The 22,106-nt window shown below is 44.0% G+C and overlaps 1 protein-coding gene across 3 annotated transcripts in view; it reads right to left on the bottom strand.

Moving 5' to 3' along the window:
- Positions 1-19,484, bottom strand: part of DPF3 (double PHD fingers 3) — a 154,715-nt gene extending 135,231 nt beyond the window's left edge. For 2 of the 3 annotated variants that reach the window (XR_008483012.1, XM_054276185.1), the window contains exon 1: positions 19,369-19,412. Coding sequence is in view for 1 of the 3 variants with exons in the window: in XM_054276185.1 (XP_054132160.1) it covers positions 19,369-19,400 (32 nt within the window). In the remaining 2 variants the exon portion in view is untranslated. Of the gene's footprint in view, positions 1-19,368 lie in introns of all 3 variants that reach the window. The other variant, XR_008483011.1, reaches the window with a different exon arrangement.
- Between the last annotated feature and the right edge of the window lie 2,622 nt (positions 19,485-22,106).

The following is a 22,106-nucleotide window of genomic DNA, read 5'->3' as shown; positions in this document are numbered from 1 at the left end:
AACTAATTAAGATTTTTTTTCCTCTACAATGAATCTAATATAGGTTTTACTTCATACTCGGTCTGAATGAGAGGCCTATGAACAGACATTAGAGCCAGTAAATTTCTTAAATGTAATGCCCATTTAAAAAATCAGCATCAAACACTTTACATTCACTCTCAAGTTTCAGCACTTATTTGTCACTTTATAACCATGTATCTCAAACTTCTCTTTAGGAAGAGACATAAAGTATTTATGGGTTTTTTTCCATAGAGAAACACTACAGCACAGACTTTGTCTGAAAATATACAGAAAGTCAGTGGTGTAGGCAGAAACTGAATGCAAGTCTCTGCATTACCAGCCTGGATCATGCCATTTCCTCTGTACAGAAGCCAAAGTGTATGTTTAATAAACAGGTTGTCTCAGGTTGTTGCAAGACCTGGGTGAACTGGCACACTGACTTCCCCCTAGGGTTGACATGCAGGAGCAAACATCACAAAGAACAAAATAAAGCTCTGGTTATTCAGCCAGTAATCACAATTCCATCTTGCATTTCTGGGTCTCTTATTTTGAAACTTCTCAAGGCCTTTCTTGCAACACTGCTAAGTACTATGTGACTGCCAGAGACCTTGAAACAAAAATGGCCATATCAGGTCAGACCAAAGATCCATCTAACATGGTCTTAAACTTAGGCCATTATGGAATCCCTAAGGAGGCACACAAAATATGGATATAGTGATATTCTGCAGGAAATGTACTTGTCTCAGCTTCTGGCAAACTGTGATTAAGATATCAAGGAATTCAATAGCCATTGAAGGATCTACCTACTGTAATGCTGATGTTTTTTGAGCCCAGGTAAACTTCAATATCCCATACATCCTATTGTAAAGAGTTTCACAGGTTTATTTAACATTTAGCAAAAATGTATCTCCTTTTGTTCCTTTTGAACTAGCCTCTTGAAAATCTTGTTTGATGTCCTAACTTTTGACTTCAAGGCAGGGAATGAACATAAATTCATCCCCTATTTGCCCCTTCCACGATGCTCCTGATCTCAGGAACCTCTCTCATTGAGAGAGAGTTGGAAACCTTTTTACAGACTGGAAAACCCAAACCAATTTAGTTATTCTTCATACAGAAGTCATTCCTTTTGATCCTCCTTGTTTCTTTCCAAGTACATCTTTCAGCTTATTGGATCCTTTTCAACATAGGGAGACCAAACTGCTCGCAGTATTCCAGCATGCTTCAAACCTTGGACTTATACAGAATTACAGAAACACAGAATCATTTAGGTTAGAAAATATCAGGAATGTGTCAAATATATTCTCATAGTAACAATGTTTGCTTTCTTTCCTTTGATACTAACTCCTAACATTCAGCCTGCATCTCTTCCTTCCTATCTCCCTTTCTTTTAATTATTACTGTATTATTATCTTTACCTATTACAGAGCACAAATATCATATTTTGGTAGATCTATTATAACTCCAAAATTTTTCTCTTCAGTGTCAGTAACTAATTCTGTCTCCATTCCTGTATATATTAATTTGGGATATTTTTCCCTATGTGTCTTAATTTACATTTATCTGAACTGAACATAACTAGTCATTTTAATGACCCAAATAATACAGTTTCATGGGGTTCTTCTTCAACATTTTGCAGCAACCTTGTGTTCTTCCCACATGGAGCATCCTTAGTATTATCAGCTTAGTTTGCCACCTCCTCCTTACATTCTTTCCCAGATCACTTGCATTTATCAGGTAGCACAGGCCCAGTTACTGATCCCACAGAGCCTCCATGGGTGACCTGACCAGTTGCTCCTAGCCCATGTTTTGAAGGTTTTAACCAAGCATGCTTCAGGAAGACTTCCCAAGGCAGCTCAGGTTCTTTAAAAGTTCCAAGAGAAGAACATTATCAATGCCATTTGCAAACCAGGCTGAGCATGCTGGTGGCTGCCAAGTGGGAGTGGCTGCCACTGGAGGAAAGCTCCCAGCTGCATGTGGCATTCCCATTTTCCCTACCCTCCTGGCTGGAAAAAGAGAAGCAGGAGTCACCCTCCCCTGTTCTCCATCTCTGCTCTTCTTATCTCTTTCTTCCCCATTACTGGACTAGCACAGACCTTGACCCCTTATCCTTGGAGAGACAAAATGGAGCTCTGCCTGCCCTGCCAGGAAGCCCCAGACTCCCTCAGAGCACAGGCAGTCCCAGGGAGCACCAGTGCCACCGGAGTAGGGGATGCCCTACGTGATCATGCTGATGAGGGATTTTGTAAGAGTTATTGCAAGAGTTATTACACACATAGAGGTGTGTGACCAGCTTACAGCAGAACAAAATGCTTCACACAAGCAATGTCCCCTACTGTGTAGCCACAGTTTTATTACAGTGTAACAATCAAACAATCTCCAACTAAGCAAAGGCCTACCAATCTCAGGACTCCTTAGTGATATCCTGGAACAAATAAAGATTGGGTCCAATATCAGTCAGTAACATCTTAAGTTCACCATCACATTTTATGTTCATACATATGTAAAAGGAAACATTGAGTGAAACTCTGACCAAGCCTGTCAGGAAAAAAAAAAACCAGTCCATTAAACCCTTAAGTAAGAGATACTTCTTAGGGACCAACATCACTTTTAGCTTCTCTCTGATCTCTCTAAGTGTATCCCCCTCTGATGCCCTTCCTGGAGTGAAACCCCATTGATTCCCCTCTCTGGGATTAGGTTCTAGTCTGCACATAAACTATTGCATAATGATTATTTCCCATTTTAAGTTTCACCCATGAGAAACTGTTAAGAAATAAAGCAAAAAAAAACCTTCCCAAAATAAAGTGCCATTTAAATGTAAAAGTAGGAACAAGGAAGAATTTAAAAGATTTTAAATTAAAAGTTACTTGTGCCTTCTCTGTCTGAATTCTAACCTCCCATAAAGATGCAGCAGCAAGTCTAGCTGCATATCAGCCAACTTAGAAACTACCCAAAGAAGCACCATGTCAGTCAGGGAGGGTTCTTCCCCCTCCCTATTCACTGGGTTGATTTTTCCACTCCCTTATTCCAAAACTAGTTTAAGTGTGATCCAGTGGAGACTTCCAGTGCCAGCTGTCCCTTGGTACTAGCTACTATTACTTGTAGTGTTCATTTATGAATGCTCTTGGTTTGGTTTTGTCCTCTTGATTTTATTTTTTTTTTTAATCATTCACAGATAGAAAATAATCTGATGATATATGGCATCCAAAGCATCACAGAGTAGGTCCAAATCTCACACTAGAAAATTTCTGAACAGTCCCATCCTGAAATGGCTTAGTGAAGCAAAGTGCCTACAACAACTTCTGTTCAGGAATGTACTGGGAACTTGAAAGGCAGTGGCTGCTCTTTATCAATTCAATGTAGGGAACTACTCAGGATGAGCACAGCTCATCTGACAGAAGCAGTTTTGCAGGTGGCTCAAACTGGAAAATAACCACTAAGGCACAAGAGAATCATTTGAAAGCAGAGAGAATTAATTGTACAGTTGGTATTAACATATGGATGAAACATTGCTTTAAAAGTTCAAACAGCAACTGTCAGCTGAACAAAGTTGGCAGAGGAGTAACAAATGAGTTTTGCAATTGTGCTATTTTTACTACGCAATACCAATACTGTATAAAAGAACAAATGTTGTGTATAAGTTCAATGCCAAACCTAAACCATTGCTAGCACTGTTGTTATGATGCAATTAAAATGTCACCATCATTATTTGCTGAAAAGGATTTTATCCCCCTCCTCAAGCAAGTGTTTTCATTACTGGAGTTTTACTAGGCACGTTTGTGAGAAAGAAAGGTGAAGGAAAAACCCAACTCAAATATTTAAAAACATTTAACTGTTCTGGCTCATTGACAACTGTATGCTCTCCCTGTGATTTTTTAAGAGCTGCTGACGCCTCATGGAAAAAACTTTGAAAAACATATTATTGAAAAACAATTTTGTCAATGTGTCATATTTTCTGTCTTATCCCTTCTCCTGCTTTTCACTGGTAGAAGAATCCACATGAAAACAGAACCTTGATTCTTTAGGTAGACAGAATTTGGATCTGAGCTCTGCCAAAGCATGTGGGTGTTTGGATCCTGTCCATTAAAGACATTTAACTTCAGATCCAGGTTCAACCTTCAAAGCTCAAAAGAAGTGCTGAGATCCAGGATTTTGTTCTGACCCACCCCTGTTACTAAGAAGCTATCTGCTGTCTGTCCTGTCTGTTAAGCTATAGACTTCTGCTAAGGATCTCATAGGTGGCTACTGCTGTCAACATTTGCTGCCAAATTATAAGCATCAGGCACTACTGAATATCTGAGGAGCTCAGAGAGTTTGAAAAATTAAGGAAGGAGGAGTGGAGGGAGGGTGGAATAAAAGCAATTTTCTCTGGTGGTACTGTTGTCTTGAAATAACATAGACTTGGTTTGTGTCTCACACTGGCATAACTTTTGGACTTCAGTGAAATCACACTGACTGAGTACAAACAAAAACCACAGTCTGTATGAAGCTGAAGGGGTTTTTTTCACATTCAGTGTGTTGAAACAACACATTCCAGTCCAGCCACAGAAGCTCCTGCTGCCATGTAAGCACAGAAAATAGAGATTCACCCCAAATCTCCCACTCTGCAAATTGCTGTGAGTGGAAAAGAAGAGCAAGCCAAACTTTCTCAGCTCAAAAAGATGCCAAACTGGACATAATTTCAAAATAGAATCAAATTTCACTATGGCCTTGGCTCTTTTCCTGATTTAGCTATGCAGGGCAGAACAATGGAAATGCTGGGTAGATACCTTCCTTGGAAGAGGGCATACTTTTCATGTGACCTTGCCCCTCTTTTTATCAAAACACTTCCTACTTTCACTGATATTTACCCCAGGGACACTGAAGCAAAGTAAGAGAGGAAAACTAACATGCACACCACCTGCCTGCTCCAAGAAAACCTTTTCATCAGTGCATCTACTAACTGGGATATCTGAGGATGACTGACAGAAGTGCCCAGGGTTTCTGTTTTATTGCTGCCAAGTCATGAGACAGAACCCACAAACGTAGGAGAGGACTGCAAAACTAGAATTTTGTGAGGGGCAAGCTGGCACCTATCATATGCATTGGGAAAAAGAAGAAAACAGCACTAGTACATAAAGCAGCCTCCAGATTCCTGAAGTGCCATCCTCTTACATTGCGTAGTATCATAGTATTAGACAACTTGTCACACAGGCTTTAAAGGGCTACTTGATTTAACTAGAGAGAGATGAATTTGCTCACAGAACTCCACTCTGAAGAACCAGTGACTAGCAGGAAATTGATAGATGAAATAGAAAAAAATTACCAACTCTACTTCAAATTCTCCACTGTCTTGCACTTCATGTGGTCATTTACATCTGGGCAAAGTGAATGTGTAACACTTCCAAACCAGAGAAGCAGTAATTTAAACTCACTTCCACTGCATTAGGCAGTGGAATCAGGTCCTCTCTTACAAGCAAAATGTCCCTGACAATGAACGATGAGTAAAATACAGGCTGTATAATTCCACTTGTTTTGGAAAGCAGTCAAATTAGAAAGGTTACCAAAAGACAGCAGCAAAAATCTGCCCCTGAACTCCCAACATCTCAAGCCATAGCCTTGTCAATAGTACACAGGGTGCAAAAGATTATGGCCAGCTCAGGCCATTAGTTTCCTTTCTGGGCAGGAATCCCAGCATAACAGATACTTATGCATATTCTGTCCTCATTTTATCTAATTAAAAATATCTCTCTAGGGATGGGGAGGGGAGAAGAGGTTTGATCACACAATTTTAGGTCACTTATGCAAGGTCTTGCTGGGATATGCATTGATCCAAAGACTGCTATATTTTAAAAGTTCCCAGAGTCCTATAGTAAGGAAAAAAAAGATATATGTATAATTTTTTCCTAATTCTATGAGTTTGTGAAACTGACCAGTAGAAAATGCTTGAATCACATACTGCTATAAATCAGTAAGGGGCATATGGAAATGTTTAAAATGCAAGGACATTGATTAATAAACAATACCATGTTTTCCTAAACACCATGTGTAAATACATTCTTTCTTTCCTATATTATACCAAATATATGTATATTTATGTGTTTACTATACACAGTTTTCTCTGAATAAGATCAAGAATGCTGAAGAAAAATGGAATAAGGTGATTTTAAAAAAATCAACTTTATGTTGCTCTTTTGGATTTCTACTTAATGGTTGCAACTCTGGTGAAAGATGCAACATTGTTTCACACTGTTGAAATCTTAAAATTTAGGCATCATTGAATTAAGTAAAACAACTTGGTATTAAACAGAATCACCCCGGCTCTCCCTATATCCACACAGCCTAAGTCTTCTGCAGTCCAAGAATAGGTACAAAATTGAAGAGTAGTCATCACCATCACAAAGCACCTCAAACCTGATCCTTAAGCATGGGAGCAGCAGAACACAGCAGAACATCAGGAATTTGTTTTAGAGAAAAATGCAAGAATTGTTTGAAACTCATATGGAAAGACTGGGGAAGTTATTGGCTGAATAATTTCCTTGGAAAAGGACATCAGAATTAAACAGACACCCTTCACAAGCAGAAAACAGTAGTAACAGAATTTTAAAAATGGATCTTAAAGGTTAGGAAGTATAGATGGAATTGCCAAAGTCAAGAGTTATAACTTGCAAAAGCTTCTAAAAAACAGCAATATTCTTCATGCATCAAAATAAAACAATCAAAAAAAGTTCAGCTGGTTTGCAGTTAGAATGGTACATAGATTAAATACAATATAGGTACAAGCACAGAACTAAAGCAATGCTGTGCTTCTCTGGAATGACTGCTGTGGAAGCCACAGTGACATTTGTGCAGTCATGGCATAAATTCTGAATCATCTCTGCCCAAGAACTTCGACATGAAACCATACATCTACTAGCAAGTTCTTTAAACAGATACTGCACATCATGGTTGCTACTATATTACCAGAATATAACAAGCAAAATAAGATACTCATTGTTAACTGTTATAGGACACAAGCCTTGGGAATTATTTCAGAAAGGCCAACTGAGCTAGAGTTTACTAACACACAGTTTTTAAAGTGCAAAACAATCAAGAACAGTCTTGAATAAGGAAATGACAAAGATGCAAAATTGATACCTTGTGACAGAGTAACTTGACATCTTGCTTCCATAAGATACTTCTTAGCTATTTGGACTTCTAGAGAATGTTTCATACAGTAGTATATGAGAAATTACTGAAAAAGTAGAAGATCAGAATTATTGAAAGCATGGTGAGAAGACTGAAAACCTACTGAAAGAGGGTTGAACACAGAGACAGTGCTGATGAGAAGTTACTTCTGGAGCTCTGGGAGCTGAAATCAGTATTTCCATTAATGGCCTTGGCACAAAAAGTGTATGTGTTGAGAAAAGCTAGCCACTTACATAAGCTGAAGGGACACCAAGGAAATTAAAAGCATCAGACAAGAAGAATTGGATGGAGTGAATTCAGTATAAATTTCACTTAATAACTTGCAGATCATCATCTCAACGACAGCTGAAAGGACAGAAGAAGAAACATAACAGTATTAGTCTATGAACTATGAACCAGCAGCACAACCACAAACAAATGCAAAAGCAAGAAGAGGTAAAAAAGAAAGTTATTGTAGGGGGCAAAACCACGTGGAACAAAGTACAACTCTGTCTACTCACACTCAAAAAAGCTGAATGTGAGTAATCCAAGCTGGAGTAGAGACAACAAAGACAATAAATACTTCAGTGACCAAAAGAAAGGAAAAGATAGCACAGACAGTCTAGTATATCAAAACAAAGACTGACAGGGCTTATAATAGTGTTGCACAAATGTACAAGTCATAGTGGAGAGAAAGACATGGAGGGAGGAATAGTATTTAAACTAATAACTCCATGCTGGCACCAGAACAAATGGGAATAAACTGGTCACAAGTAGGGCTAGGCTAGGGATTAAAATGCTATTTCCAGCCACCAGAGCAGTGGGTTCTGGAACCCTCCCAAGAGGAGTAATGGGAACAAATAGTCCAAGTGGGGATTTAAGACAAGGACTTTTCAGTTTATGAAAGAGATTATCTGACATGGTACCAGAGAACAGGACATAAGACCCAGGAACCCTTCTTTAAACCTAGATTTCCATTAACTGAGCCACTGTGGTCAATTTGGTCTTTGCTTGTCTGAAAGTGCCCACACAGGACCCAATTAGTGGCAACTAGGATGGCAGCCTTTATGATACAGGTACCTATGGAAACAGAACCAGACTCACCCATATGCTCAAGAGAAAAAGCATAGACTCTTGCTTTAATAGGCACTCTAGCCCAACCTGACCTTTGATCATAGCACAACATGCAAGGAAAAATGTTCAAGGCACCCATGGCCCCTTAGGTGGCAAGGGACCACTAGTGCCAGCATCCAAACCGTTCTTGCAGAGCCAGGTGCAGAACTCCCTTCAGAGGCAGCCTATATCAAACCCCGGGGCTGAGCATCTCCCAGGCACTCCAGCCTCTGAGAACTCACTGCCCTTTCATGAAATCCTGTTAGCCAAGTACTCAGAGAACTCTGCACTGCAGGTGCTGCCTGGAACAACCACACAAGAACTACTGGCCAGCTTAACGAGGCCTTTTGGATGAGCAAAATTAAAACCCAAGGGAGGCAAAATGACAGAAGGCAAAAGAAATATCCAGGCTTAGCAGAATCTCCTCACACTAAGATGGAAATTTTCATGCAGCTTTGGGCCCTGTTGTAAAAAGCAGTACTTATAAAGACAAAAGCAATAGGTCAAACTCCTACAGCTCTGAAAATAGATGCATTGGAGGGAAAAAACCTGACAGGTCCTGATTGATAACCATGCTTGAGGGAAGATGCTCAAGGAAAACTGCAGTAAAAGCTGCAGGGAGTTACTTCTTCAAGACCCCGCTGCAGCAGAAAAGGCACATGTGGCTGCTAGAGCAGGAGATGGACATGGTTAATTGACTGGGAAAGTTTAGCAGAGATGAAATTAATGCAAAGAGCTCAGAGCCCAGGCGTGCAATTCTGTTACCAAGGGAAGGAATTCGGCTGGAATTGGAATCCATTTTCAGGTCACAGCCTTTCCCAAAGGCAGAGTGCTCACCCCTCATCCATTCCTCTTCTTCTGTTTTGAGGGGTGCATGGAGGAGAAGGTAGCTGAAAACAGCAGCCTGGGAAATACATTGCCCTTTGAGGGCCAGCCAGGTTTCAACTTTGCATGATGAGTGTTTTTGCAGTGAGGAATTCAGAAGACGTGTCAGGAGACAGCCTCTTCTAACCCTAGAACTTTGTGGATAAGTTAGTTGTGGAAACAAAACAAGAAAGTTAATAATAGGGGAGAAGAGAATTTACTTTCAGATCTCAGCAGAATGAGTACCTGAACCAGATATGCTTGCAATCTGGTCAGATGAGAATGCCAGGAGTTAGTTACTGTGGAATTGCAGCAACAACACATAAAAATATAAATTCAAACAACTATCTTTTTCAAGTAAAGCTAACTGCAGGAGAAGATAGGAAAGATACAAACACAATCCACAGACAGATGACACAGATGATCTTACACAGTGATGTGCTGCCAACATTTGGATAAGCAGCACCCACCACTGTATTCCTTTCAGCTGGTGTCTCTTTTTCCTCAATAAGGGAGGACTAGATCTGGGAACTTCTTAATTTCCTCTGCCATTTTAACAAAGGGGCTTCAAATACACAGACTTACAAGCAGCCATGTAAAACTGTTCTCGCACCAATGACTTTGAAATCATACTGAACACACTGGCGCACAGCATTTATGTTTTGAAATGCAAAAGTAGTTGCCACTTGGTTCATTTCCATGGTAAAGTCTTTGCATCCCAAATATGCCTTTATCAGCTCTGGTCATAAATCACTGCCATTAAGGATGGTATAACTATAATTTCTGGTGAACTTCTTCCATCAGAACCAGGCAGGCAGTCTTAACTCACTTTCCCACTTCTCAGTTTGGTCATGAAAGTGCTAACAAGGAAAGATTCCCACTCACCTTCAAAACATCACTCTTATGCTCAACACCAAAAGCAAAGCAGCGTTGACTCAATGGTTGATGGTGTGACCAGTGTGACCATCACCAAGTCAGACAGTGCATGTCATTCTTCCCACAGAATAATGGAGGAAATTACACCACAAAAGGGACTATGATGCTTAATTAAAGCATGATTATAAAGCATTTTTCTGGCACAAAAGTGACACATACTTTACATTGCAAATAACATACTTTTTCTAATTATTTCATGCTGGAATCTCCTGAAATCCTCATTGTAGGATATGCAAAGAGGAAATTCCAGGTGGGAGAAATTTGATATAGCTGCTTTCTGCTCAGTTTGAAGAAATTTCACTTGATAGAGCTATTCACAGAAGGCCAAGCTAGACTTTTGCAAGTAAAGAGAGACCCTCCTTTAGACCTGTGTTTATACATAAGAAGTTAACTCAATTTTAGCAACATTCCAGCTAGTCAGACTGAGAAGAGAAGTCACTAGAGTTAAACCTAACTGTGACAATGAGTTCATGACTTACCTATGTCACAAAACAAGTCAGAGGGCAGATTTAATTTAGTAGGCACTCATCTGCCATGCTGCAACCACAAAACAAAGCTGCTCTCCCCGTGCATAGAGGCAAGTCACTGAAATGAGTCTTGCTCCAAGACAGCCCCAAAATGCATCACCTCATAATCCCCATCCACCTCCAAAACACTCAGGCAGATCATAGAGAGTCCATCCTTCCAGTCCAGAAGCCATTAAAGCCTCTCTTCCTCATCTTGTATGAGGGACCTGAAACAAACCTTTCATTTTGGGAAATGACTCAGGAAGAGCATGTGAGGAAGCAGAGCAACAAACAACACATAAGGCAGATATAAATCCAGATAAAGTATTATAATCATTAAAGGGTTGCTGCTCCCTGAAGGTTGGCAAAACGAAGAGAGTTAATTAAAAGCAATCTCCACACAGTGCTGAGCCAGCCTGCCCTGATAAATCAGCAGCCAGGACTGTGCTCATAGAGGTCAATGGGGGAAAGAGGTTGGGAGGCAGGGGGAAGCAAGGAGAAGATAAAACATTTAGCTGAGACTACTGACAAAAACAAATTGAATCTGGTGACAGAAAATGGAGAAGAGTTTTCACCGTATTTCCCCCATCAACACTATTTTGTTAGATTTCGAACTCAGGAATGCCTTTTTGCCACCAACATAACACCAGTAACCTGACTGAGTTCCCATTCATTTGCATCAGCACAGGAGGAGAGAGAAGCAAGAAGCCTTTGTGGCCCCATACTGCCTGTGGAGGTATTAACATCACTTTCATCCATATGCCATTAGATCACTGAAGGGTAACATCACCAGCGTTAAAACAAACATCATTTTTGGAGAAGCAGATCCTAAAAATTAAAGGATTAGTCAGATATAATGAAGCAGTAGAAATTCCCATCACTAACCCTCGTCCATCACATCTCCCATGCCTCTTAATTTGTACTACCCCAGCTATAAAAGGTACTAATCTCTGAATTAAAATTGTGATCATGATTTAATCCACATCTCACATCAATAGGTATATGTTAATGAACTAAAAACTTTGAGGATAAACAATCACTAGAAAACACAAAAACCTACAGTCTTCAAAGCAGCTTTTAGCAGTTCAGGAAAAGAAGGCAAATGCAACCAGGGTACCTTGTAGATACAAGTGGGTTCATGATATAATTTCTGATATCACTGGGTAGTGATTTTTCTGAACACTCAGGACAGCAGCCTCACACACAATGCCCACCAAAGGAGTTTAGCAGTAAAATAGCTTCATGAGCCACGGTCTCCATTATTCTTTATTCAAACTGCACAGGTTTTAAAGTAATCATAAAAATAAAATGTATTTGTCCCCATCATTGACTAAACACTGTCTTTCAGGAAACAATATTGAGACCAAAATACTTGAGCAGTCACAAATCCATGGATTACTTTCTTCAAAACTGTTCTTGAAATGGAAGTGGAAAGAAATATAAACATGACTTTTCCCTTGAAGAAATAATACTTTGTGTCGCCACAATAAGTTTCTTTTTCACAGTGTTCACTGAATAGTGAATGATCTGGGCTATAAGTCCAGCCATTATGATTTTTCTCCCAACTCTTTGAGTAGTCACATTAGGTTGTGGATCCACAGGAGTACTGGAAACTACAAAGTTGCTAGAAGCAGACCAAAAACTTCAGAAGCCTATGACACAAAGCACTGAACTGGTGTTCACTCACTCTTCCAAAACATGAAAAGCACCCAAAACATTTTCAAGAGGGAATTTTGTTCCAACAACCATAATCTATCTTCCTGTGGCTCTCATGAAGCCAAGTCAAAGCATAAAAGCAGCATAAGCACTGTACTTTGCATTTTGGCAGAAGTAGCATGCCCGCATCTGATCAGATCAAATCAGCCCTGCCAGATGATGCAGTAGGGCAGGCTGAAATTAACCAACTCAGGGCATGGCCTTATTTCACTGCTCTGCACCTGATTTTCTTTGCACTGTCCAACCTATCCAGATTTTTGAGAACTAAAAGGCAGGAAGCATTAAACCATTTGTTGGTAGAAAAGTTAGCGCAATGTCTTAACAAAGGCTTTGTATATTGTACCACAAGCAGGAATCTGAGCAAAACCAAGGGAGAGAAACTAAGTTACATAGAGTTCCTTTCTTTTGCATACTAAAATTTCATATATGTTACTGTTGGAATTTTACACTCAGTTATGAAAATGATCAGAAAGCAAGTAAAAAGTTATCAGACTAATAGAACTCACGGTTTTGTATGAATGGAGAGATGATCCTCAGGTTGGATCAGTTTTGTCACAACAGGCTGTGACATTGAATATCACTTCCAGCCTTTCTCACCAGAAGAACACTGACGTAGTCAGTGTCCCCACTAACACCTGAGCAGGAGACTCTCTCCCAGCTACAGCTCAGCAGGACATGAAATTAATGCATCAGGATTTGGCAAGCACACGCTGCTGATCACAGCCACCTAGTGCACACTCATCAGTCCCTCCCCTGCTCTTGCTGCTCCACTGGTTCCCTGTGCAGCCTCCCCTCAGACAAGGCTGGAGTGCCAGGAAAACCTTCCATGCGGCCGGATCGTGGCTCTGACCGCACCCAGCTCAGGCAGCTAACCTGGAAACTGAGACACGTGCTGCCATACTGCTGCTATTCCCATCCTGCAGAGGATGCTGCTGGGAGAGGGGAATCTGCCAGCAGCTGTTGGGACACTGCTTTATTCTTTTCTGAGACATCTGCTGGGAATCTGTGGTTAAAATATGCTCTGCTGGGAAATAAACCAGATATAACAATATTTTTTAAAAGTATCATGCTTTGAATAATTTAGGCTATTAAAGATAAATAAAGATTTTAAATTTTCAGTATTCAAGCATTCACTTACAATATTTGTGTTACATGTCACTAAGTTTAGACAGTGAAAACACACTGTGCAGTTCTCTTCTTTCTTTTGAAATAAGAAAGAAGAAAACCACTTTCTGCTTCTCATGCACCCATCCAGCATATATGGGTTTGTTCCACAAACTGTAGAGAAATTAAAAAAAAAAAGAAGCACTTCCATCTGAAAATTTTTTGTTTTGAAAAAGAAAAGTATTCCTAAGCTATGATTCCTTTTAGATTGTGTTGATGAGATAGCTTTCCCTTTAAAAGACAAACCAGTGTAAAAACTGAGACCTGCACTAAGGAAGTGATTAACACTCCTCAGTCTGCATCCTGGGCAAAATTGCCAGGCAAAGCCAGAAGAGCAGCACAGTACTAATGAAGCCCTCAGAACAGGCCTCAAGCAACTCTGCCTTGGTGCTGCCTGTCTGCACATGGGAGTATGTCACCCCAGACAGCAAAACCTCAGATCAGAGGTTGGTCTCTCCAAGGGAAAAAAACATCAACTCCCGGAACAGATTCATTCCACTCCTACAAGTCCTCAGGGATAAACAATACAGGAATGGTTCTTGCTCAAGGCAACATCACATACAGACAACACAGTGATGAGCCCAGAATAAATACCAAGATTGTAAAATTGATCTACTGGGCAAAGAAATTCAGTTGTGACATGAAAGACAAACCAGAGTGAGAAAATTCCAGATTTGGCAAATTACAATGCTAAAAGAAGGTTTATTCACAGCCGGTGGGGGCTTTGGAACGCCTCATTTCAGGACAGAAGAGGTAGAGCCAACTGTCATAAACTGTAGAAGACAGACATACAAGATGGACAAAGTCTGCTCTTGAGAGCAACCTGCAAATACCATCCTTCCAGTTTTAGGAAAGCAGAGCAGGAAATCAATTTTCATTAGGCTCCACAAAGGATGAGCCACATGACCTTCGCCGTGACTCAGACTGACACAGATCCCACTTTGTCCTGCGTACCTGACGTCAAGTATTCCCACTCGGACACTGGGAATCCTGTCTAATGGCTACCATGCATCCAGCCCATTGGACAAGTGCTTACCTTGAAATTATAACACCCTCCAAGAAATCATACCTTTAGGCCTCTGTAGCACAACCCAGATAGTTCAATATTGCTTTCACACACCAGAAATAATGTTTTAAAAACTTTTTCTTCAGTGGCAATTTTGAGATACAACCTCCATCCATCCACACATCTAGACAGACTGTGAAAGACTGAAAGACCAACAAAACAAAATTACAAAAGCACTGCAACAACTAATCATGCATAAGCGACTGGTGGAATCAGACATAACACTGTAACAAGCAACATGCCATTTATCAGAGCCTCTCATTTTCAAAACCAGCGTATCCTCAGGTCTTCTTAACTTTCCTTTTCTATCTTCCAATGACTTTGGTTTTATGCTTACATTTCCTTGTGTAAACACAGTAACATTCATCCTGTTTTCTCTGAAAGCTGCTGCTGAGATATTAGAAAATACGGTTTTCATGTGGACAACAGTTTTGATTTGACATGTGCCACATTAGGGCTCATTTATGTTTTTAAGTAACATCAGAGCCACACTGGAATTTCTGTAGAGATTTTGGTACATGGTTTAACATGCCCAACAAACCCTGCTCTGTCAAGCAGAAGAAAATTCCCTTTTGCAAGGCCACATTAAAATCACCTCCACAACACTTTTAAACAATGAACTGGCAACCTAACTGTCTGTCCATTTTATTGCTTCCACCTGCTGAAAGCAGCACAGCACATTACACTTTCACTTCAATATTAAAAATCAGCAACCAGATGCTTATGCAACAATGTCCATAAAAAAAAAAAAAATCAGTCTTCATCAGCACTTAATCAGGACATAGGGCTGTTTCAGGGATATGTAATGGGATACAGGACCTTCCAGTTAAGAGTCCCCACCCTGAGTTCAAGCCAGAGTTATCACTAATGAAATACTCTTGCCATACAAGACCCCAAGACCCAGACTGGGCTCTTGCCAATGTGAAACAGGGATGTGAACACAGACCACTACTTCACAGGTGTCTCATGACAGGAATTCATCATCACAAGCAAGGTCATTTGGCAGCCCAAAGGTCAGAGTTGGCTGTCAAGGCAATTTTATCTGAGAAGGTACAGCAACTGGAAACCTAACTGCTGCTGTGTGTTTGCAGTGGGAATGCAGAGACAGAACAGGCCTGGTAGATCAGCTCTATGCTGTAGATCTGGCACTGAGCACACAAATCTGTGATGATCTGCTCCCCAAACACCTGGCGGAGAATAAGTGATCCCAAGTCTGTCAAAGTTATCCAACAATGCAGTCAGCATGGAGCTTACCTAGCAGCTGAGCCTGAGTTAGCTTCTTTTGTCCCAGAGGCTGCCCTGAGCAAAAGGGAGAGCACTGGCACTGCCAAACTGCTGGGAGGCAGCAGCCCTCTGGTGAGGGCCATACCGCTGGGGGATTGCACACGCTGAAATGGCAACAACCTAACCTATGTTCCATTTAGTGTGTTTAACTGACAACCTGAAATAAAAGTCATTTGTGGGAGTAAAGACAGAGAAGGGGTGGGAGGAAACCAGCTCTGCTTCTAGACAAGACTGTGTAAATTACAAGGTCTTAATTACATTAAGTGCATTATGGTACCATATGCACATCACTAATAAGGCAGAGATGGAGGAAATGGGACTAAATGCTAAAACTGGAAATTGAATGCCTGCATTCTAGACTTCATCTTTTAGAGAGATTCTGAACCACTTTGTCCTAGTTTAGCCATCCATAAAACAAAGGCAATAATCCTTTCTTCACAGGGGCGTTGAGAGGTTTAATTAATTAATGTTTACAAAGTCCACTGAGATTTCTGACTGACATTTGAAGTAATTCAGAATAGTTTCTAAATGCATTTGTTTCTTCTACTGCACCACTCAAATGTCTTCATATTAAAATATCCAAAGGAGAAGAAGATGGAGACAAAAAATATGGAGATACACACACAAACTAGTGGGGGGAAAAACCAGCAACAACAACTTCAGCACTTCAAATCCACTTCTGTCCCATCAAAGCTGTCAGAATACTGCCATTTCTACAGATGAAGAAGCATGTGCTTGTCCAAACACCTGCTACCTTTACCTTGCAGATCTGTTAAACTTAGATATTTTTGTCTATAGCGCTGTGCTGGTAAACAACAAGCTAATAAATGGCAGAAATAACAGGCAGTCATGTCAGGTTGACTGGTTCACCAGAGGAAGTGAAGGGGAGGAAAGCAAAGGGAAGAAAGCACCAAAAGAGAACCAGAAAGTGACAGAGAAAGAGGCAAGTTGGGTAGGGAGAAACCAATCATTAACAAGGGACTCCACGCACTGAGCTGCTCTATGGAATGCATTCCCACAGATGCTCAGGTACTGGAATATATTATTCAGAGAGACTGGTCTAGCATGAACAAGGCCACATGTGTGTCCAAGTGCCAGAGAAAAACTGAATATTGGACACTCTTAAACGCACAAGGGCACACAAGGAGCTGCTTGATACCTGAGTCCGGATTTCTCAGTCCCTACATTGTCCCCCATTTCGGAGCAAAACCTTTGTGTGGCCGGTTTCTGTAGGGGGCGTTTGTGGGTTCTGAGATACAATCAAAACGCAGACAGAGGAAATGCAAATGTCATTCAGCTCCCGTTCATTGTCAGGAAGGACACATGAGGATAAAACACTGTGCACTGCATCCCTCCCCTATTATGCGTCCTACTGCTTTTGTCCTAATTTATCCCATGCATAATTTATTTACATGTGTATTGTTTCCCGATCAGCAACTTTAAAGAATAAGTGAAAATTATAAAATGTTTTATTAAACAACTTGTCAACAAAATTACAGATGGTGTCAGACAGCCAGTACCAATTCTGCTTCCTCCACATAGCCTTAGTACTTTAAAAGGCACACAGAGAAAAGCGAAACCAGCACTTGATGTCTATTGTTTCCTCCTCTCACACCCCCCAGGGGCGAGGGGAGGAGAAGGGAGCTAATTATAAATGGCCTCATCCTGTCCTCCCCGACTTTAGCAGCGGCGGGATCGGGCCCCGATTCATTTCGGCACAAGCAGCCCTTCGGCAGGACCCGCCGCGGCTGCCGGGAGCCCCACGGTGCCACGAAGTGCGAGGCGAGGCGGCAAGGTCCCGTCCGGGCGGGGCGAGGGCCGTGGCCGCTCCTGGGAGCTCCCCGCCGTCCCCAGAGGCCACCGAGCCCGGGCTTCCCCGCTGCCGGCAGCAGCCGCGAACGGCGCACACGCCGCGGGGCTCCGTGCCCAGGCGCAGAGCCGGGCGGTGCGGCCCCGGGTGCGCTGCCGGAGCCCGGGCAGCGCCCGGGAGGGGCACGGGGAGAAATCGCTGTCGCCTGCACGAGCGTCAAACCTGCCGTCGAACGAGGGGGGAACGCTGCCTGTGCCGCGCGGTTTTCAGAGCGCGTTCGGTCCCTCGGCACCCACCCATGAGGACGCTCGGACTTCTCTGACTAACCCCCTGCAACTGCGCTTCTCTCTCCCCGCGGATTTTTATATCCGAGAGGGCGAGTAAATGAAAGCAAGGGTTTTTCTGCCAGGACGGAGCAGCAGAGCTGATAAACATGTCAGCACCCCTTCCCAGCTCGAGGCTTTCCTTTCGCTCCGGATCGCAGAGGGACAGCGGCAGAAATCCCAGGAAAAACCTTGAAGTGTTTTTCCAACTAAAGCCGGAGAGACTCGAGTCGGTAGAAAAAGAGAAAAAAAAGAAAAAAAGAAAAAAACCTCGCAGCCCTAATTTCATCTCACAAAACTCAAAGGTATAAAAACACCCACTCAGCGCAGCCAGAAAGTGCAAGCGAAGCGTCACCGCCAGGTACTCTGCTTCCCTGCTTTACTAGCAAGAGCGCTGCCCCCGTTAGCAGGGAAGTCGTTTGAAAAAGGTTAAGATAGCTCCGCTCCCCACATACGGTGCCAAATCCCACTCTCCCTAATGCCTTCGGGGATTAGCGGCGTGCGCTGCAGACCACAAGGAAAATAAAGAACGCGATCCAGAAGACTACAACCGGCTCCCGCGGTGCCCCTCAGAAATCAGCCTTATTTCCAGATCGGGAACCCCGGAATACCTCCGCAGCACAAGTATCTGCCCCCTCCCTCTCTCAAACCGGGGTCAGACCCCGTCCGTACAGCCCTCGGCGGCTTGTGCCCGCTCTCAAGATGGAAACACAATCAACTCTCTTTGCCACTTTGAAAAGCGAAAGCCTGTCATATGCAAAACAGATCTCCGGACTTCCTGCCCAAAATCAGCGACCGGCAGTCCCGAGTCATTCATTTCACCCAAGTCTGTTTCCCTGCGTCGCCTCCTCGCTCCCTCTCCGGCACGAGCGCCGAGGCGCACCGGCAGAGCCCCCGCCGCCCCGCTTTCCGACCGCCCAGCCGAGAAGCGAGGGGGGTTGCTTCGTCAAGACATCCCAACTCCCCAAAGATTTGCCGAGGCAACTCCGAGCCGCGGTGAGAGCGCGGAGGCACCGCGCACCGAGCGCCCCCGCGGGCCGGTCCGTGCCCCGCCGAGCGCGGTGGCGGGGCCAGCCCGCCGGGGCAGCGGGGGCAGGACGCTGTCAAGTGCGCGCACCCCCGCGGGACGCGGCCGCCGCCGACCCCGCGCCAAGCCCCGGGAGCGCCGGGCAGGCTCCCCGCCGCCGCCCCCCGGCCCGCCGCCCCCCGGCCCGCGCCCGGGCGCCAATTAACCCAACAATTTTTTCCTCGTTAATTTCGGCGCGAGCGGCGGGGATGTGTTGCACAAAAAACGAGCGAGTCGCTGGGGCAGAAAGGAGGGCGGGAGGAGGGACCCGCCGAGAGGCTGCCGGCACCCGGCTCCGGCTGGCAGCCGGCGCCGGAAAGGCGCCTTTTTTCATATTTAAACCACGCGGAATATGTACATTTTTGATTCCTACTTACGCTTTCAGGGGGTTGTGAATGACAGTCGCCATTTTGCTACAATGTAACAGAATATTGTGTCTCGGAGTTCTAAAGGTTCGCTCAGGGGAAGCGGCCAGCCAATGGCAGCGCGGCATACCGGCCTGCCGGCCAATGGCGCGGCGGGGGCGGGGCCGGGGCGCTGCTAGTTATTAGGGGAGCTGTCAAAGCCCAGAGGTCACTCCCTCTCCCTGGAACTGGCGGCGAGCAGGTCTTAAAGGGGCAGCGCCGCCGCCGGGGCCGCCGCCGCGCCGGGAAGCACCCCGGGCTCCAGCGCGGCACTTCCCTGCCGTGCTCCGGCCCCAGCTCGAACGCGCCGCGCCGGGAGGGGGGAAGCCGGGCTCGCTCCTCGTCCCCTCGCACCGCCGCCGCTGCCCCCCGTTTCCCAGGCGGCTTGCCCCGCCGGGGGAAGAGCCCGCTCCGCCCGCTGGCTCCGCACGCCGCCCGGCAGCGTCCCTCCCGCGCCGCTTCCCTTTCTGCACAGCCGCGCTCCCCGCCAGGTCTCCGTGAGCCGCCGGTTCTGGCAGCGGCTTCAGGGCAGCGCCGCTCCCCCTCCCCCAGGAATTTCCCTCTCCCTGTCAGTCATCCCGGCCCGCAGCCCCTGCGCCCTTACATAACGCGCGGCGGCCGGACCGCCCGGCCGGCCCTGCACAGCCCCGCTCCTCTCTCCCGCAGAGCAACTTCTGGCGCGCCGGGAGCCGGGCCCCCGCCTCCGGCCGGCACAGGGAGCCGCGAGGGGAAGAGCCCTGAGCCGCGTTTCACCGGACATGCAGCCCTGCGATGAGACACAAGGCGGAGGCTGGACCCCGAAGCGCGGCAGGGAGCAGCGGGCAGAGCCCATTCCTGGGGAGGCAGCGAACTCCAGGAAGCCTGGGTTTACCTGCAACTAATTAAAGGAACTTGCCAATGAATTATGGAGCATGACCCAAGTGATTTAAGAGGTGTCAATCCTGATCTCACTCTCAGATCCTGATCTCACTCTCAGAAATAAACTCACTGAAGTTTACGAAATTGCTCCAGTGTAAATTAGGTGCCAACAAGAGCAGAATCAAACAAAGAAGTTTTTTACTCATCTGATAGTAATGTCAGCTTTGTCATCACATACTTTTCTCCCACTCTCAAAGGTCTCCTCTCTCTTCAGGCATCCTCTATCCTTCTAAAAAACAAAAACAAGCACCACCAAAACCAAGCCTGCATCCCCATTCTTTGCATCTATACATCCAGAAGAAACTCGAGTAAAGACAATTAAAACACACTACTGTCAAAGAAGTAAAAGTGAGGAAACTGGAAAAACATTTTCATTCACAACTTAGTGAATAACAGAATGGAAGTACTGATGTTTGTGAGATGGTACCAGAAGTTGAAATAGCAGTCTTTCTGGGCTGAACTTGAAAAAGCAAAGACACCCAAAATCTCTCTTGCTCCTCAACTACTTTACAAAATAAAACTTCCCAATACTGGGGCAAGAGAGAAAAGGAAGACGAATGGAGAAGAGAAAGAGTGTAATTGTTACTCACAGTGAGGACAGGTAAACAAGTGTAATGCAGCAGTTTTCCGTTCATTAAGGATTCATCACAAGTTTGCAAAAAGTTAAAATTTAGAACCTGTCTAGGGTCCCTCTTTCCAAAACTTTGCCTATTGCAGCTACTTGGTCAACTCCAGCTACTAGGTACTGTGCCAGGCATATATCCCTGGAGGGAAGCATGTCTTCCATCAAAGCAATCTAAGCCATTTGGTTACAGGCACTGCTTAGGAGAAATAAGTGTTCTGTTAGCTGGAGAGTTGCCAAGATGCTGAGATCTATCCCAAAACAGTTCTGGGAAGTAATCTTTACGAACATTTCCATTATCATATTACATTATATTATTTAATATTATAGCGGTCCAGGTGACATTGAATGCAACTTCAGACCTCCCTGCTCAGTACTCTGACTGCTCACAGGAAAAGCTAACCACAAACTGCCGACTTGTCACAAGCACACAGTTGATGTGTGTGCTGCAAAGAAACAAACGGCATAGCGTGCACCTGAACCGGCGACCACGGACTAGCAACCTACACCCCATCTCACTACTGTGAGGATTTCTGGTTCAACTTTTCTTGTTGCTGTGATATTCCCTTAATGGCAAATACTCGAATACTTACTGTAGGATGGGCAATATTCACTTGTGGGATAATGATTTTGCCTCACAGATAAGAAAAAAATAGCCTAGGACTGTATCACACTGCAGAACAGGAGATAGATTTGTGTAACTGAGAGAAGGTACCAAAATCTGGCCAAGCTCTAGAAAGCCCTGAGATTTTCTAATGCAAACTGGTGACATTTTCAGATAATTAAGAAACCCTGTTTGAGGTCATGTTTGGAAGTTTAATGAGTCCCTCTGGTCCTGTTTTGTTGGATATATAGGCCCATTCCTGCTCTGCTGTGCAGGCAGAGAGCTCTTGGTGCAGCTTGGCAGGGAGCGTATTGCAAAAATGGGATGAAGCCACATATGCTTCCCTGGCTGCTCCTGTTACTCAGACATTGGGCCTTTATCAGCTACCAGCAAAAGCAACAAACAGTGAGAACAGACACAGATGACCTTGGATTGTTGATAGCCCTTTTCCCAGGCGGACCCCACGTTCCTGGCTAGGAGAACCAGTCAGCAGCACTGCCTCGCTCAAAGGAATCTCCAGGACACCCAAGGTCACAGCTGCCATATCAGAGCAGTGGGAAGTCTCAC

Source organism: Melozone crissalis, unplaced genomic scaffold, assembly GCF_028551555.1.
Source record: "Melozone crissalis strain CALT ecotype California unplaced genomic scaffold, PUWL_Pcris_2 ptg000018l_1, whole genome shotgun sequence".
In the NCBI taxonomy this organism is placed as follows: Eukaryota; Metazoa; Chordata; class Aves; order Passeriformes; family Passerellidae; genus Melozone; species Melozone crissalis.
The sequence above is the reverse complement of the archived record's forward strand: the minus strand, read 5'-3'. Positions and strand labels throughout refer to the sequence as shown.